The following is an 18,434-nucleotide window of genomic DNA, read 5'->3' as shown; positions in this document are numbered from 1 at the left end:
TTTCTCTTTGTTTGGCCCTGTCTGGTTCTTTCCTGTGGCTGAGTTCTGGCTTTTGTCACCCCACACCTTCCCATTCCTTCAATGATCAGGGTTTGTCATTGGGGGCAACCTTCCAATCGCCTTCTCATGTATGGTGTGACAAACTCCTTTGAGAACTTATTGAGGAAAACCCATCGTGCAGTGGCGATACCACTCACAATTCATGGTGCTAAGCCATGAAAAAGGTGAAGGCATTCAGGGTGCCAGTGTCAAGTGTAGTGGTCCATATGCTATAATATAATGGCACATGGCTCTGTGTAATGTGTATTACCTTTGTGCTTGACATTTGCAGGTGTAGGTACAAACCATCTGGTCCACATCATTTGGTCTTGCTGTAGAATATAGGATGAATGAATTGTAGAATGAATCAAAGGCTGATATGAAATTCCATTAGAAATGAATGTGGGTAATTTTTGACTCACTTATTGAAACTAGGGGTAGTAATATAAAAACTACAATTTCATAAAATCTATAAAATGTAAATTAAACATTTCAGTAACAAGATGTCAAAAATATGTTTTTGAGGAATACCTGGAATATGAAATAATAAGAACTTTTCATTATAAAGATGTTGCAAAGACAACAACTTCATCAGGTCATTTTTGACCCACTTATCAAGCAAAGGGTTAAACTACCCATCTGTCTTTAAATAAGTTAAATTAATACATAGCAGTAAAGTGTAACACTTAAATCTGCATCTAGTACTGACAGTACCAGTAATACACTGGCAGGGACCATTTTACTGCACAGATCATTCTTTATTGCTGATAATACATTTTTCCTTAAGTTTGTTTTTTTTCCCTGAACTTTTACCTGCAGTGGAGTATTGTAATATCAGTACTTCTACTAAAATAAATCCCTGAGGCCTAAAAAAATGATCTCACTGACAGCATAACATGATATATTACACATGCAACACTAGGAGGACTGTGTTGCACATGTACACATGTGAAACTATGGCTGTTAGCTGTCAGTAAACACATCTAACACAGTGAGTACCTGTGAGATGACTTGAAAAATGAGTGAGAGAGTTGTTTTGTCACAGGCTGTTCTTGGGAATACTCTCCGTAATGTACAAACAGCTGCTGGGTCTGTCTTAATGGATACCATGTGCGCCCCCCTACGTAGGAAACCATCATATTTCACTTTTTGTAACACAAAGAGCACACAATGTGAATTTAATGAATAGAAGTAAAAGCAGGAGATGCCTTCCCCAGCTAATTTAATTTTACTACATACATTCACTCAGTGTTTGGAAAACATTTATTCAACTTTACTAAAGACAGATTTCCACAACAAAAGCATATTGTTACATACTATTGTACAGTTTAGTTTAAGTGTATACCTGATAGCATCTAGACCACTGGTGTATACTTTAACAGATGTATTTCAACTTCATATTAAAATACAGAAAGAAAAGGTTAAAGGCTGTTGATTTTAATAATGATGTTCTCTTGTACAAAGGCTCAGAACCAGGTTTCTACCAGTGGTCCAGAGGAGTCCAAATGCGTGCCAACCTGGACTTGCTCCTGGACTGGGCCCATGCAACTGGACTGGGAGAACTGGCTTTGGAGCACACACAGACGCTCTCATCAGCTATAAATCTGCTGGCTACACCAAGAAAGAATTTACTACAGGTAAAATAAACACTAAACATGCTGATGATAGATGGACAAGGTCCATAAATGCTTTGCTTCCTGTCCTTTATAGTCTAGAAATTAGTATAGTCATAAATTAATCAGTGTAAACACAAAATTGACACTATTACAGTTTCCATGCAGGATCTGATGTCTTTACCCAACAGATTTACTGTTTTCATTATGAACTTTTTAATCCAAGTAATGTTTTGGTCAGTGCTGTCAGTGATGTGTCTTACTTTGTAATGCCTGTGTGTTTGTCTACATGTTTGAGTAGGCGTCTTGGGTGTCCTTGCGGTCTAAATACCCTGCCCTGCGTCCAGCTCAGCTGAACCACCTGCTGAGTCTTTACAGCCCAGTGTCTCCCTGCAGACACACCTGGACTCCATCTGTACAGGACCATGTAGCAGCACACAAAACTGGTGAGAGGTCAACAAACTGGTATCCTACTGTTTCTGCTGCGGGTTTATGGAGCTAATTTCCTGCCAAAAACCACCAAACAAACAATGCGTGCTGCATAAGTTCACTAATGAACACAAAACATATTTTTCACATACACAGTATAATCACGTCACGCTTCAGAAACAGCTACAGCATGTCTCACATTCACCAAAATGCATATCTTATAAAATCATCAACAAAAATAAAAGTCCCTCCGCTTTTTTAGTCTTTCCACTGTGACTGTGCTGATGACATCCTCACAAACATAATTTGCAGTAATTTGTCCTCTACCACAGCAGGTGGTGCCACGAGTCAAATGAAAAGTGCTGGTGTTAGGCAGAGTTCTTCCAAAAAGTGCATCCCCGTGGTGTTTATTTCCAGACACGTTAAGGATCAAATGATGTTACCTGCATTACTGTGTATTTTGTATCTTAGCTTATATTGATTTTACAGTCATTTTAGAACTCTCTCAGAACAGAATTTACATCTTGCTGAGCTAATTTTGACAGAACTCCCTATTATGCTACAACTTTAAAATTTACATCATATATATTTTGTATTTGCAAAAACCTGCATTAGTTTTTAAATCATGTCATATGTTTGCTAAATACACTGTTTCTTCCTAAACCCCAAAGACCCAAACATACAATGTCGACCAATATCATCCACTGATATAAAATATTTAATAACTTCTGATCCACTAAACCTATTAATTTGTTGAAAAAATTGGTGTAAATGCAGTTTATCATCTTTTCACGGTCATCACATATGACCCATTTGGTCGCTCCATAGTGAACGTGGAAACACCATCATCTTCTACATCATTGATTCACCAGTAAAACCAGTGGAGTTGGATCAATGACAGTGGATCGACACACATGGTTTATGTTCAGTTATTGACATCTACACTGAAAAAGTAACTTTTTCCTCAGTTTCTCAGTTTTTGATATAATAACCCTCAACTTTAATCTGAGCTTTAATGAACATCTACATGATGACTGAATTAAATATAGGAAAATACCTGATTTACACTGAAAAAAAATGCAAAATACAAAGGATAATATTATAATAAATGGTGATAAATCATTTAAGAAAGGCTAAATATAGAGAAAAATTAATTTGGGAACTGCCACAAAAGTAACTCTGGGTCTTTATGGGTTAATCATACATTTTGTTAGGCATGTTTTGTTAAAGTTTGAACAGGAAACTGGCACCATGCAGTTTGCAGTAGAAATTTTAAATATGACTATCAGCATTATGATTATTGTTAGGTGTAATTTTATTTGCATTATGCCTCCTTGTCTTTAGCTGAAATTCTGGAGAGTTTTGATACCCACCATCCTCTAGTGCTGCCAGACATGGGTTACCAGCTCCAACTGAGACAGGCATTAACAGATTTTGCCTTGAGGGAACAACTGGACAAGCTCAAAGAGTTTATTTCCACACTCTCTGACTCACCATCCAGTGAAGTCACAGCCGCTGGGGATCACCAGGTACAACATGTGTCCTGTATGGTTTTAAGCTTTACGTAGTACACGAAATAGGCACAGCAAAAAAGTAAATAATTGGGTGGAAAATTTGAGTAATGGAACATTTTCTTCCCTGATGGCAACGATGGCATATCAGGAGTCAAACATGTATCCCAACCCTAATTTTCTGCTTTTATTTCCATTATAATACTAACAAAGGCAAGTTTCAGAAGCTAAGTCCTGGCACTATTCAGGAAGTGGTACAATATCTAACTATTGGTGCATGTGATGCATCGACTAGGGTCTGTGAAGTTGTAGATTAGAGGACAAAAAAGGAGTGCAGGAATAGGCATAAACCTCATCTCTGCCAAATGATTCCAGAGAGATTAATCTATTTTTCTTTACTAATAGTAGCTTTGTAATACTTCATATTTTTACAGTTATTATCATAGCTTTTCTGAACAATAGACCAAAAAGTCCCAACCTGAATTTAACTAAACAAAGAGGTAAGAGCCTTCCATTGAATAATTACTGTGTTTATTAATATATGTAACCATAACTGATGCAGTGAATAGCTTCTAATTTCATAAACAGTTTATGGGGGAGCATAAAGACTGAACGATGCCAGGATTCATCAAGCTCAAATTGTGAAAAAATGATTCAGGGAGCATGAGACATCAGTCCAGCGTCCAAACTCAAACCCCATTGAGATCTTGGTGAAGACTTAATGCATCTATGGGCTTAAAAAAAATGTGTATTGCAACATTGTATAAGCGTGGTGTGGCATAAATGATACCATGGTGAATATGTCTTGTAATTAATGGTAAAGGTAGGACTGTAGGTTTTAGCATCAGTGAAAAAAAAAAAAACAACAACGAACTTTTCACCATATTGTAATCCAGGTAGTCTGAGAAGACATGAGACTTCTGCGTCTTCTTGCCAATGTTTTAGTGCTGTAGAAAATCTACCTTGTGACACCGATTTTGTCTAATGACAGGTGTTTTCAGACAGGAAGAGAGGATTAAATATGTGGTTGTCGATTAGATTCTGTCTGATGAGCTGAACGTAACTCGACCACTTTGCTCCATATCTTGACATAGAAGTTTCCATTAATGGCATGAAATGACGTCAGGATCATCTATCTTTATATTTTGTCTTTTAATGTAGACTAGGAGGAAATCAAGGTGTATATATATTTTCTAATTCAGATGTTCCTGCCTTCCAATTTTGAAGTGTTTTCCTTAGATCTTTGTTAGTTTGCATCCACTCATTAATTTATTGGTGACCTGGAGATATGACATTGCTTTAAATACACAGTTGCCCATAAAATTGTAATAAGATATTTTTACTTCTTCTCATGAAACGATTGTGACAATATAATTTAAACTTGATAGATAAAGTGTAAGTGGGATTCAGTATGTAATCATTGCATCTGGTCAAAGGTGGTTACAGATTTATATAAATAGGAATAAAAAGAGGAATATGTCTGAAAACAAAATCATTCTAATTTTTTGGGCAATAGTGTAGATTACTTTATTTGATTAGATGTAAATTTCCACATTTAGAAATCAAGGTCTGTCCTAATAGAATAAAATATAATAATAATAATAATAATAATAATAATAATAATAATAATAATAATAATAATAATAATAATAATAATAATAATAATAATAATATACAAAATATACTTGCAGAAATTACATAACACTTGTCACCTTAGAAGCCATTATATTGAATAGGATGCAGAGTGGGATGATCACAGTGTCTTTTTCTCTTTTCAGCCTTATTTTGCATTCATGTAACTATTATATTGGAGTGTTGGTCCATAGCATATTCCATAGTCACTGTAGGGATAAAGGGTGTATAGTTGTCTGCAGTATACAACTTCGCCACTAGATATCACTAAATTTTATAAACAGAAGCTTTAGTCTTTTAACGTTGCTTCTTTTTGTGGAATTTTTGCCATTGGTTTGGCTTGTAACAGATGAACTGTCTGGGTAAAATGCATGCACTGTGAGAGACTTAATATGAAAGGAAGCTCAGGAGTAATGCTCACTTGTTTTGTTTATTTTTGTCCAGGATAGTCCCATTCCTGTTGAGAATGGTGTTGATATTCTTCCAAAATCCAACTTAAAAATCTTGGACACATTACCAGCTGAGATTGCCCTCTCTCAGGTGAATGACCAGAACCACATATCTCCCTCCACCACCTCTCCTGTCTTACCTCCATCACCTCCATCTCCATCCTGTCCTCTTCCTCCATACCATTTGGAGGACTTCAACTCCAGCGGTGCACTCCTTTTGTCCCAGAAGCTTCGTAATCTGGAGCTTCAGAGTAGAGACACTGAAAGCGATGACACAAGGAAGGTGGCACTGGACCCCTACTGTTTACTCACCCCACCCAACACCCTTCATATTATAGATCATGCTGATTTAGTCAAGGCAGAACAGGATAAATGGTTGAAAGCTGACAGTGAGACATTTCCCTGGTCGTCTGATGGAAATGTACATGATGAAGGTACAGTAACTGTTAACACTCATAGCTATGATCCATTAATCTAGAACACAGGTGTCAAACATGCGGCCCGGGGGCCAAATCCAGCCCGCCAAAGGGTCCAACTGGCCCTTGGGATGAATTTGTGAAATGCAAAAATTACACTGAAGAAATTAACAATCAATCCACCTACAAACACATACAGACCAATTAGATTTCAAGTGGGTCAGACCAGTAAAATATTATCATAATAACCTATAAATAATGACAACCCCAAATTTTCTCTTTGTTTTTTTGGTGCAAAAAAGTAAAATGACATGAAAATGTTTACATTACCAAACTATACTTTTATAAAAAAATTTGAACAACCTGAACAAATATGAACAAACGGAAATGTCTTACGAAAAGTAAATGCAATTTTACCAATATTCTGCCTGTAACTAAATGTTTTGTGCGATTGTAATGCACATGTGTAAATGATAAACTGATAAACCGAGACAGAATATTGTTAAAATTGCACTTGTTTTTCTTAAGATAATTCAGCTTGTTCATGTTATTTAGATTTTTAGGGAAACTTTGTAGATGTAAACCTGATCATAATTTTAATAATTTTACTATAATTTTACTTTTTTCACTGTTATTATTTTACTGGTCCGGCCCACTTGAGTTCAATTTGGGCTAAATGTGGCCCCCGAACTAAAATGAGTTTGACACCCCTGATCTAGAAACATGAAACTGAACATGTGTTGTTTTTTTTACTCAGGTGGATTAGTGTTTGAATGTTTAGCTGCACTGAAAGTAGACCGGTCCAAACCAGACTGCTATACTATGAAAACCCTTGTGGAACTTAAAGAGGAAGAGGAGGAGCAGGAGGATGAAAGCGATAATTATTATGAAGATGGTAACGATGAAGTTTTCAGCTTGGAACTGGAACGAGGTGAAAGAGGAATTGGACTTGCACTAGTTGACACACGGGTGAGTAGAGGACAGGTATGCCTCATTACAGTTGCGGAAAAAATTATTAGACCACCTCTTGTTTTCTTCAATTTCTCAGCTATTTTAATGTCTGGTACAACTAAAGGTACATTTGTTCAGTCAAATATAATGATAATAACAAAAATAGCTCACAAGAGTTTAATTTAAGAGCTGATATTTAGCCATATTTCTTGGTTTTCTTGATAACCAAAATAACCATTGTTTTTGATGACTTTTGATGGTCTAATAATTTTTTCCACGACTGTATTTAAAGTTAATCAGAGTGGAACTTGGGAAGTACGAGGTGTGAGCCAATAGTGATGCTAATAGTAAACTCTTACAAACAAACCAAAATATTTTGATATGACTTAACTGCAATTATAACCCTGCTGTCTGTCAGAAAAAAAAAAAAAAAAAGTCAATAAACAGAATCTCCAAAGGTCCAACTCAGGAGATGCGTGAGCTGTTTATCCTTCTACACTGTTAATAGAAGGAATTAGTACTACAGTTTTAAGACCTTTAGTCACCAGGGAGATGGCAAATAATTAACACAAAAATGTAAAATATTTGTGTGTGTATATTTCACATTTTTGTGTCCTGTCAAAACCAGTGGCGATTTCTCATAGACTGCAAGGGAAGCCCGGCTTCCCCTAAAATTACGAAAATCAAATGGTTAAATATGTACAGTAGTGTTGACATTTTATTGACTCCAAATGTGTTAGAACACGTTCATCTCACAGACGAGTTTGTTCAGAATCAGCTTTATCACAAACCAACAGACTCAAAGTTGTTCACTTCTCATACATTCCCGTTGCGCTGTTTTCTCATTCGATCTCTGCTCAGTGCATTTGTCCGTAGACGCCGGGCGTCTATGGGCTTCAATGAGACTGAGTGGAACAGTTTTTTTCATTGCCTCAAAACTGGACGGTAATTGGATAAATGCCACGATGTTGTCCCGCCCCCGGACGCCGGGCGTCTCTGGGGGTGAATGGAGCTGTGGGCGGAGCTCGGCCGGGCTGGATGCCAGAATCCCACGTGCTGATTGGAGGATCAGTCGAAAGGCTGAATCCCGTTTGATTGACAGCTATTTTGAGATCTACTCCTTCACTGACACAGTTCAGTTTAATACCGTCACACATTCTGCTGCGAAATCAGGGAAACCACTACGAAATTACTCGTTCATTTCTTGCACTGTAAATAAAACACACTTATTGGACTTCCTTGTTTCAATTTAACATAATTTCAGCATTTTCTTGTTTCAGTTACATAATTTAATCATTTCTTCCTTAAGTTTAATATTGTTTTGTAGATAGTTAAATCAATCAAACTGTTGGCTAGGTCGGAGTGAAAGGAGCATCTCTTGTTTCAAAAGGCTGAAGTCTTACACCTGCAACACACTGGGCCAAGGCAATCTAAGCAGCCTAGCTCTGCTGGACATTCAGAGGACACTGGTCCAGTCCCTGGAAAAGACGCCTACTTGGTACAATAAGGTCACTGACCATTTTCTTAAAAAGAAACCGAGGGCCGAATGTATGTTTGAATAACTTGACTTTTTTTTTTTTTTTTTGATGTAAGCCGACAATGAGCTTCCCCTGTCTGAAAGACGAGCAGCTGCCACTGGTCAAAACCATTCACACTGGTGGCAATGTGAGTTTGCACCAGGATGTTTGACAGAAATAGTGATTGAGTCATATTTGTAGCATGGGTGTCTCCATCTAGTGTCCAGATAAAAAGTAACACACAGTGCAGACTGTATTTAATTCATATAACGTTCACATTACAGAAACTCCTCACTGATAGTTCAGTTGTTTTTTGCTGCTTCACAAGTTCTTCTTTATTCTTATGTTTGTTTCATACTAAACAATGTGGCTGGAGATCAACAGATCCAGGTCCATCATTGTTATTACACGATGTCTGTTTCACACAAATAATTGCTTTATTTCTTAATTTACACCGCAGAAGTTAAGAAAAATAAGCCTTGTTCGGAAAAAATAAAACGCTGCTTTTTCGCCACAGAATATTCCTGTTCTGTGTTAATATACTCATGACATAAACAGTTTGAAAACAGGCCTTTAATCTTACAAATTATATCTTTAGTCAAGTTAAAACTCAAAGTCAGCTTTAACGTCAGTTTTGCATATGAACAGTGCATACAGACGAGTGAAACTGCATATTTCTAAGGCTCACAGTGCATCAAGGAACATAGTAAAAAAAAAAAAAAAAAATGCAGTATAACTATAAAGCTGGAAGATAACTATAAACAACAAAGGGCTGAAGAAACAAATGAATAAAACTTAACTTAAGACACCTAACAGAATAAAATTACGGTACAAGGCACGATAGATCGACGTTTAATGAGTTTCCCTGACATTTTGACTCCATTTCCCAGGATACTTTGTTGAAGGTGAAGGGCTTATTCATCCGTGCGGTGGTCCCAGACTCCCCTGCAGCCCGGTGTCAGAAGCTGGTACCTGGGGACCGGATCCTGGCTGTAAATGGGATCAGTCTGCTTGGACTGGACTACGAGGGGTAAGAATGACTGAAGTCTGAATGTAAAAACATCTGCTATTTCAGAGTTTGACAACCTGACCTGGTTTTGTGTCGTTGTTTTCCTCTCAGTGGAAAGGAGCTGATCCAGTCGTCAGGTGACAGACTGCAGTTACTGGTGGCCAGGTCTGACTGGATGTCCAAGGCCTTACGGTCTGAGTGCTGACACTAATTTCCTTGGAGGTTTTTTTACTGAGAGACTGTTAACACACTCTGATTGCACTTAAAATGTCTATGAACATTCGGATTCAGGACATGAGCCTTGATTTACAAATGTATGTGTTGAGAAGACATAAATGCACTATGACTTGAGCTTTGTCAGTCCTTTTTGAAGTCACGTTTCAGTGTTTTATTTCATCTTTATGATTGCAATTCTTATTCCATGAAGTTTTAATTATGGTCTGTACAGTATATTTGATGCAGTGTTTCACCACATTAGGCATTTTGATTTATTTGCAGGGGTTGGCTTTGTATTCCACTGCACTTACATATATTCAAGTGCTGTGTTTTCAGATCCAAATTTTATGTTACAGTTTTACAGTTGTTGAATAATTTGGGAATTTCCTTGTCTGATTCCTTACAAGTTAGTTGAAAACATTGTCTTTGTGGTTTTGCCTTAAATATGGATTTACTGTAGTATGGGGAAGTGATTAGCCTAGCTTAGCATGAAGACTAATGAAAGGGAAATAACTCACCTGGTTTTGTCTGGAGATTAAAAAGAAATACATGTATATAAGAGTGTATATGGCAATTTGGTTGCATTCTGACACCCTCTGCCCAAGAAAAAAAGTAGTTTTGGTGACTAAATCCCAAAAATGTCTGATTCCAGTCATAGGAATCAAACCCTGTACACTTATCATAAATGTAAAATTAAACAGTATATGTGTGGAAATGTACCATGTATTTCTATTCCCTTCATTTGATACTTAGCGCCCTACACATAGTATGCAATGGGGTGGAAAATGCATTACAGAATGTTTGTGTACTTTGTCTATTCTATATGAGAAAGTAGTTTATATTTCCCACATAATTTAATGAATATTTATGTATATTTAAATGAACTAGAAAGTCACTGATCTGACTTTCCCAGCTATGATACCGATACCCAGGCTTTGAATGGGGGTTGGAGGGCCCACTGATACACCTTGGTGGAGGTCTGCGCTCTCCGTGTGCTTCTCGTTATTATTATTATTATTATTATTATTATTATTATTATTATTAATAATAATTTATTTTTATTTTTTAAATTGTTATTATTGTTATTACTCCTTTATTTTTTATTTTTTTATTTATTTATTTTTATTAACCTCCTAAGACCCAGGAAATGTCAGCAAAGTACAAGCTTGTTTTTGTTTTTTATTAAGTAAGTGCCTATATTGGAAACATCATGATGCAACAGTTTTTCAGATGCAGTTTTTACATTTTTATGAAATGTCCTTTGTGGTGGACTGTTTTCTTTCTTTCTTTCTTCTTTTCTTTCTTTCTTTCTTTCTTTCTTTCTTTCTTTCTTTCTTTCTTTCTTTCTTTCTTTCTTTCTTTCTTTTTTTTTTGTATAAAGTTGTGAAACCCTTGTACACAAATGTGGACAGAAAACCCATAGCTGGGTCTTAGGAGGTTAACTGGCTTATACCTTGCGTCTTCCGCCATCTAGTGGTATTAACATAGAATACCACTCATGGGAAAAAATTGCCAGTTAATGTATATCTCAGATCTCAACAGTAAAGAAACACCGGAAATACCAGAGGAGGTTTGGACTAGTCCAGTATTGAGGGTTCTGGTTTAGACCCAGTTTATTTCATTTTACTGTAAACCATGACTGAAGCAGAGTTATACACCGTCTACAAAGGCGTCTATGTACCTACACACTTACATCCTGCAGAGAGCCTCAAGTTTTACGAGGAGTTTTCTTTCCGTCCAGATGACATTATTATCGTCACGTATCCAAAGTCAGGTAAGAACAAAGTTCAGTCAGTTTCCGTGACGCAGAACGCACAAAGTTCTAATTCTCATATGCGTCCTTTTGCACATTTAATAGTAATAATTATTGGATTATCTTCATAGTCACAAATGTTCAAGTGAAATTAATGTTTACATGCACATCTTCCACTGGTTTGTATCAGGTCACAGTTTGCAGTTTTGTGGCAGATTCGCTTCATTTTGCGTAGTTTTCACTTAATAGAATGGTTTAGCACGATGGAGGATTAGGACCACAGTGAAGATGAAAAAAATTAGATATGCAGAGAATAAAGCTGTAATTCTGTGAGGAAAAACTGTATTTTTATGAGAAAAAAATGTAAATAAATAAAAATAGGATAGTCAAACTGATTATCTGTGCAAAACACTAAGTATTTAGTTATTTGTGAGATATATAATCAGGAATAATTGAAAAACATGCCTCATATTCCTCATTTTCACGCAGCCAACAGATTTGATGTTTTCTTTTCTTCATGACTTTATAGTTAGTATGAGTTTACTTCCAGAATACTTTGAGGGTTTTTTTGTCATGACGTATTTTTTGTCTTTTCATCGAAATATTACAACATTATATTATGCATATATATTATATTTACATAGTATAATATGTATACATATTTTCAGTCTTAGATGTGGCTGTTGCATGCTTTTTGTCATGAAAGGTTCAAGGTGACTATTTGTACCCCTGGGTAGATTTGTTTCGCAGTAAGCTTTCGCTCACTGCCGATCGCTGCGTGCGCATGCGCCTAACACAAATCCTTCGAGAGAAGGACAGTGGAGATAATGTAAGCACATACATCACATACAGGGCCGGACTGAGACTCATATTCAGCCCTGGAGTTTCATACCTCAGACCGGCCCACTTTAGATCACGACCAATTATTATTAAAATCATGTAATTATAACCTTACATGTTAGGTCTACACACTGTTCTGCAAAACCTGAGACAAACACAGCAGTAGAGAGACTGATTTTTTTTCACAGTAAGTCAGCCACTTGCGGTTTGTTCCAACTTTGCTATTGAAAACTTTTGATATAGTGATATTAGGGGTTTGATGAGGATGATAAGAAAAAAATGTATGTATATGACTGAGGGCGAGCAAAGTAATCAAAGCTAACAACAGACTCCTCTTCATCTGTCTCCTTTGTGCCTAGTGGTTCAGGGTTGTGCTGCTGAGCTGCTCCTCTGTCATCAGCAGACTCTGCTCTCCCTTTCGCACTTCCTCCAGTTTCTCTAGACTCACCTGCACCTGTATCACAATAAAAAATATCTACAGACATTTTGACTTACTTAACCAATTAAGATATTTACATTGGCAAAATATGCAGGCTTATTTAATATTACTTTATGCTGTTGCCTTTCAGTTGTGGGCTTTGTGAATTTACTGTCTCACTTTTAATAATAAGAAATAAAATAGGTCAGGACTATGGTTTGGGTATAGAAAGTGGTTTTACTGGAACTAATGCTTGTTCACATAGTCTGTTCCAACAGCTCACCTTTTCCTTCCATCCTGACAGGAACAATCCCCTCATCACTACTTGCTCCTGGCTCTGCTTCTGACACTAAAGCACAGTTTAAAAATGGTCATAATTCTCAGCACAAATCTTCTATTTTCAAAGCCTTGGTGTCAGTTTCATTCATGTAGTGCTGAATCCTGAATCATCTCAGAGCACCTTTCATACTGAACAGGCCTACACCATACTCTTCATTGGAGCCTATTTATTCTAATAATCTTCCCTCTGTGAGCAGTCCTACCTGCCCACTCTGGACTTGTGGGCTCATGGCTGGTGTCTGCTGCTGGATCTGCTTTCTGACTCTGAGGAGCTACAAGACAAAGTTTCCCAGTTATGTGGCGTCGCATCATACTATTATTTAAATTGCGTAATGCTATGTTACACGCCACAATGCCACACAATTCACTGACTCGATAATTAACTAACTTTAAAGGTGGTTTACCCGGTTCATCGTCCTCATTAGTTGTTTCCAACTGGGAGGTCGTTTTTGTGGAAAATGTTGCAGATTTTGGCACATTTGGCTGCGTTCGCTTCAAGAGCTTTCCTCTTTTTAATTCTTGCTTCTCTGCACCACCCTTGCTCTTTCTATTATCCATGTTTCAAACAGCAAACACAGCTGACCATCGACATAGCCTACAGAGCAGAGATCGTAAATGCTACACAGCTACAGTATAGAGCTACTAATCGTATGCAAGGACATATTACGCCAAGGTGCGTCTGCAAAAAAAAAAGGAAGAAAAAAAACAACTTGCTAGTAGAGGGGGTGGGGCCAGGAACAGCAGTTGCGGCTTACGTGATCAACTCAGTGCTATGACTGAACACCCCCCCCCCCCCCCCCCCCCAAAATAAATAAATAAAATATTAAATATATATTTAATGTGAACTCCAGCCCTCTCCAGCCCCTCCAGCCTAAATATTATACCGGCCCATCAGGAATTGTCCCGGTCCTCCCGATTAGCCAGTCCAGGCCTGATCACATACATAAGACATTATGAACACAGTACACGTGGTCACGTGGTGGAACTTTTTCAGTGGATTTGGTTGTGGGAGGGAGACAGGAAGAGAAGAAGAATGTTGTGAGGCAGACGGAGATGGGGGGTGTTAAATGCTTGTATGTGGTGAGTCCTTGAAAGTCTGTGTATGAAAAATAAGAGACTCAGACTTCTGTCCTTTATCAGTTCATGTTAGTGAATTTCAGTGAATTTCTAGGACTGATTTTTTTTTTTTGCTCTAAAATTAAGTATCTGATTTTTTTTTTGGGGGGGGGGGGTTGCACTGAAATTACATATCTGATTTCCTGTCTCTGAATTCAACTATGTTCATCAATTTCGAATTAAAAAAATTAAACAAAATTTACATCTGAATTTTTTGCTCCTGAATTTTTTTGCATCTGACTTTTTCGCATCTGAATTTTTTAACAGCTCTAAATCTATGAACATATTTGAATTCAGAGACAAACAATTCAGATATTTAATTTCAGAGCAAAAAATAATTCAGTGCTAGAAATTCAATAGCTTTTAAACTATGATTTTTTTTTTTAGAATATAATGACTTTGTTCTCAAAATAAGTACTATATATATGTGTGTGTGTGTGTGTATATATATATATATATATGTATATATATATATATATATATATATATATATATATATTTTTTTTTTTTTTTCTTCCAGTATGGCCCTAATTATCTTTCATATCTTTGGGATCTGTCTGAATTATGTTTTAATTCAAAAGTTAAAGTTAAGCCCGATTATGTTGTCAAAAGCGGCATAGATGTAAATAGAGCATTTACCAGAAGAAGAAGAAGAAACTGGCAGGCTGAGATTTACATGGAGATACATCTAACATTGGTTCTGAGTATTACACCAGTTCATATAACTCATATTTTTAAGGGATGTAACAATATGGTATTGCATTTTCAAGGCTGTACTGTTATAAGGTGAAGTGATGACACTTGATCTTGATTATTCTCTGGGAATCCAAATTCAAAAGAGTTTTCATAAAGACTGTTCTGTGTTTTAAGATTAGATTTAAAGTAATGACTGCCATAACACTTTATAATAGGGGTGTCAAACTCATTTGAATTCAGTAGCCGCATAATATGATCTGAAGTAGGCAGGACCAGTGAAACAGTTATAGTGAAAAAAATAAACTGAACTGAACTAAAATGATTTTGATACATTGATTGTTAATATTTTCAGTATAATTTCTGTATTTCACAAATTTGTCCCAGATTGAACCCTTTGGTGAGTCAGTTTGGGCCCACAGACTATATGTTTAACACCACCTCTTTATTCAGGCACAACTTGGATGCAAGAACTTGTGCCACTCATTATGAGTGGAGGCGATCCAGCCTCTGTGGAGACTCTTCCAAACTGGGATTGAGTCCCCTGGTTGGAGGTGCACCGGGCCTATATACTTAACCTCGAGGAGCGGCCATCACCTCGGATGTTTGCTACACATTTCCACTACAACATGATGCCCACGTCCTTCTTTAAAGTTAAACCTAAGGCAAAAGTGTCATACTGCTTGGTAACATGATGTGGTATAAGATAAGATAAGATAAGATAAGATAAGATAAGATAAGATAAGATAAGATAAGATAAGATAAGATAAGATAAGATAAGATAAGATAAGATAAGATAAGATAAGATAAGATAAGACTATTAATCCCACCATGGGGAATTTTCACAGTTGGAAGCAGCAAATGCAAAAATAAATTGCAGGGAAGACAGGCTGAAACTATACAGTGTAAAACATGAAATATTAAGAGAAAAAAGAAAATCTGCTACTTCTACAAATATTCATTTAAATTTACATATTTACAATATAGAGGCACATGCTGTGACTGGGGGGTGGGGGGTGGGGTTAATGAGAACTGTTATGAAGTCTGTAGTACCAAAGAGAATAGTTATGTTATGGCCTAGTTATTTGTAATAATAATAATAATAATAATAATGATGATAATAATAATAATAATAATAATAATAATAATAATAATAATAATAATAATAATAATAATAATAATAATAATGATAATAATAAATGTTATTCATAGGCGCCTTTCAGGACACTCAACGTCACCTTACAAAATTGTTAAAATAAAACATAATTAAATTTACACACATACAGTGTATATATATATATATATATATGTGTGTGTATATAGTCCACTAGATAGAATTTGAAAAGCGAATGTATTGTTGTGATGTACAGACAATGTTTCAAAGTAGATCTGGTAGCTGGTAACATTCCTTTTAAGTAAAACCCATTCTTTCATTAATTTCTAGACTTTCACATTTTGACCCAAGACTGTACCTCAGAAACCACAGCCAACCAACACTTCTGATGTTTTATGAAGGACTCAGATTTGGTAAAGTTTCACTACTCCTATTCTGGAGGAATTCCACCTGTAGACCAGTTTAACGTTCACAGTTTTTTTTCTCTGAAATATGATCTGATATCCATACCATACCATAACCATCCATAACTTTGGGAGTTATCTTACTAACAAACAAACAAACAAACAAACCCCGATGAAAACATAACCTCCACCGTTCCTTGGCAGAGGTAATAAGCTACAATACATGCGAGGGGTAAGGTTTGTTGCACCTGGCACCACTTGTTTACATCTCATTTCATCACTTCAGGTCCTCTATGTCATGAGGAACCCCAAAGATGTATTTACGTCGTCTTTTCACTATTATGGGATGGCTTCCTACTTGGTCAAACCCGGTTCCCAGACAGAGTTCCTGCACAAGTTCCTTGAGGGAAAAGGTTGTTCTTTTTATTGTCAGCTATATGTGTTACTTTTCACTAAACTCATTTATTGAAACTTACAAGTGGCATAAGAAGACGTTTAATAAAAGTTCTGTAAAGGAGTGGATGGTTTGTATCCACTCAAATGTTAGGAATTGTGTGTTTCAACAGTAAAGGATGAGTTATGTTTGTAGAAAAGCACAAAGAAGACTTGGAGTACTCCTAGAATTACAAATGTAAGTGGATAAAGACAAGGTTTTTTTTTTTTACAAATGAACAAGAGGAAGTTAAAAAGCAAGTCCTGCATCGTATACAGTCCTCTTGGCCCTCTGCAGCTGAGGTAAACAAAGGCCTGAGAAATAATTAATTTATCACCTATTGAAGCGTTAAAGCTGTTATTTAAGTGATGTGTTATGAAAAATCCAAAATTTACATAATATAAAAATCTCTGGACCCATTCATTTGTTATCTCACTCAGAATTGCAAATTAATTGAATATTTTCTAACGGATATGCTCACAGATTTGGCAAAGAGCTAAACGTGGGTGATGTTTAATGCATATTAACACAGCCCAGGGAATACCTCTTCTCTTACAGGGTTCCCACGGGGTCTTAAAAAGTCTTGAATTTACAATTCTGCATTAAGAAAGCCTTAAAAAATTATTTAAATTTATTAAATTTAATATGGTAGGTCTTACGTTATGTTGCCATAAACTTGTTCGCTGTATTGTGTTTAAATGTACCTGTTAAATGTCCAAGCTGCAAAGAAAATAACACTAACTGACTCAGTTCCACCCGTTCCAACGTCACAATTTATATTGAAATTGGGAGCAAATTATCACTAACTTTGTGAGAAATGACTCAGAACGGTGGGAATCAAAGCATTGGAGTAAATAACTACAGTTTCCTAAATTCTAGAAGTCACAAATTTTTTCCGGTATGGCTGTCAAATGGGCATTACATTCTATTCCAAATGGACTTTAAAAGGTCTTAAAAAGTCTTAAATTGAAGTTGTACAAACCTGTAGGAACCCTGTCTTTTGTTAATGAAACATGTGTGGTTCTTCTCTCTCCAGTGGTATTTGGCTCCTGGTTTGATCACGTTAAAGGCTGGATTAATGCAGAGGATAAAGACAGAATAATGTTCATCTCCTATGAAGAAATGATCATGGTGAGGCTCTGTAATATTCCTCAAATCTACATCTAGTAGTAAAAACATGTAAATCCTGTCACATCATTAAAAGCTTTGTGTTTTTGTTTGGCGCAGGACCTGAAGGACTCTGTGACCAGAATGGCAACATTCTTGGAGAAACCTTTGGAAGACGCAGTGATAGAGAAGATCGCAGACAGATGTGTGTTCAAGAACATGAAGAAGAACAAAATGTCAAACTATTCATTGGTTCCTTCTGAATTCATGGACCAGAAAAAGTCTGAATTTCTCAGGAAAGGTGTGTTTTGCTTTAATGACGTGCACACTGTTGACTGTAAATTCTATTAGATATTATCTGGTCTCCTCTTAGACCTGCAGTTCCATCTGTATTGGATGGATGCCAATGGATATCTCTGTAGTTCTCCAAGATAG

General features: G+C 36.5%; 2 protein-coding genes across 4 annotated transcripts in view; both read left to right on the top strand.

Annotated features, from left to right (window-relative positions):
• LOC115410001 (ras-associating and dilute domain-containing protein-like) overlaps nt 1-9,875 on the top strand; it is a 36,705-nt gene extending 26,830 nt beyond the window's left edge. For all 3 annotated transcript variants that reach the window (XM_030121399.1, XM_030121398.1, XM_030121401.1), the window contains exons 12-18: nt 1,504-1,676; nt 1,954-2,098; nt 3,426-3,610; nt 5,669-6,107; nt 6,847-7,058; nt 9,448-9,587; nt 9,678-9,875. In XM_030121399.1, the coding sequence (XP_029977259.1) occupies nt 1,504-1,676; nt 1,954-2,098; nt 3,426-3,610; nt 5,669-6,107; nt 6,847-7,058; nt 9,448-9,587; nt 9,678-9,771 (1,388 nt within the window). In that variant the 3' untranslated portion in view covers nt 9,772-9,875. The remainder of the gene's footprint in view (nt 1-1,503; nt 1,677-1,953; nt 2,099-3,425; nt 3,611-5,668; nt 6,108-6,846; nt 7,059-9,447; nt 9,588-9,677) is intronic.
• Nucleotides 9,876-11,364: 1,489 nt separating this feature from the next.
• Nucleotides 11,365-18,350, top strand: LOC115410486 (sulfotransferase family cytosolic 2B member 1-like). The gene is made up of 5 exons (XM_030122138.1): nt 11,365-11,556; nt 15,395-15,606; nt 16,746-16,872; nt 17,929-18,023; nt 18,120-18,350. The coding sequence occupies exons 2-5, from the start codon at nt 15,544-15,546 to the stop codon at nt 18,348-18,350; spliced, it is 516 nt and encodes a 171-aa protein (XP_029977998.1). The 5' UTR covers nt 11,365-11,556; nt 15,395-15,543.
• Nucleotides 18,351-18,434: the final 84 nt, after the last annotated feature.

Source organism: Sphaeramia orbicularis, chromosome 19 (assembly GCF_902148855.1).
Source record: "Sphaeramia orbicularis chromosome 19, fSphaOr1.1, whole genome shotgun sequence".
Taxonomy (NCBI): domain Eukaryota; kingdom Metazoa; phylum Chordata; class Actinopteri; order Kurtiformes; family Apogonidae; genus Sphaeramia; species Sphaeramia orbicularis.
This window is presented reverse-complemented; position numbering and strand designations above follow the sequence as displayed.

Bases quoted from the DNA above. Each gene is read 5' to 3' on its own strand.
- LOC115410486 (XM_030122138.1), top strand. From the start codon at position 15,544: ATGTTTGCTACACATTTCCACTACAACATGATGCCCACGTCCTTCTTT. The intron at 15,607-16,745 runs GCAAAAGTGTCA...TCATCACTTCAG, and splicing joins TCTTTAAAGTTAAACCTAAG to GTCCTCTATGTCATGAGGAA. The intron at 16,873-17,928 runs GTTGTTCTTTTT...TTCTCTCTCCAG, and splicing joins CAAGTTCCTTGAGGGAAAAG to TGGTATTTGGCTCCTGGTTT.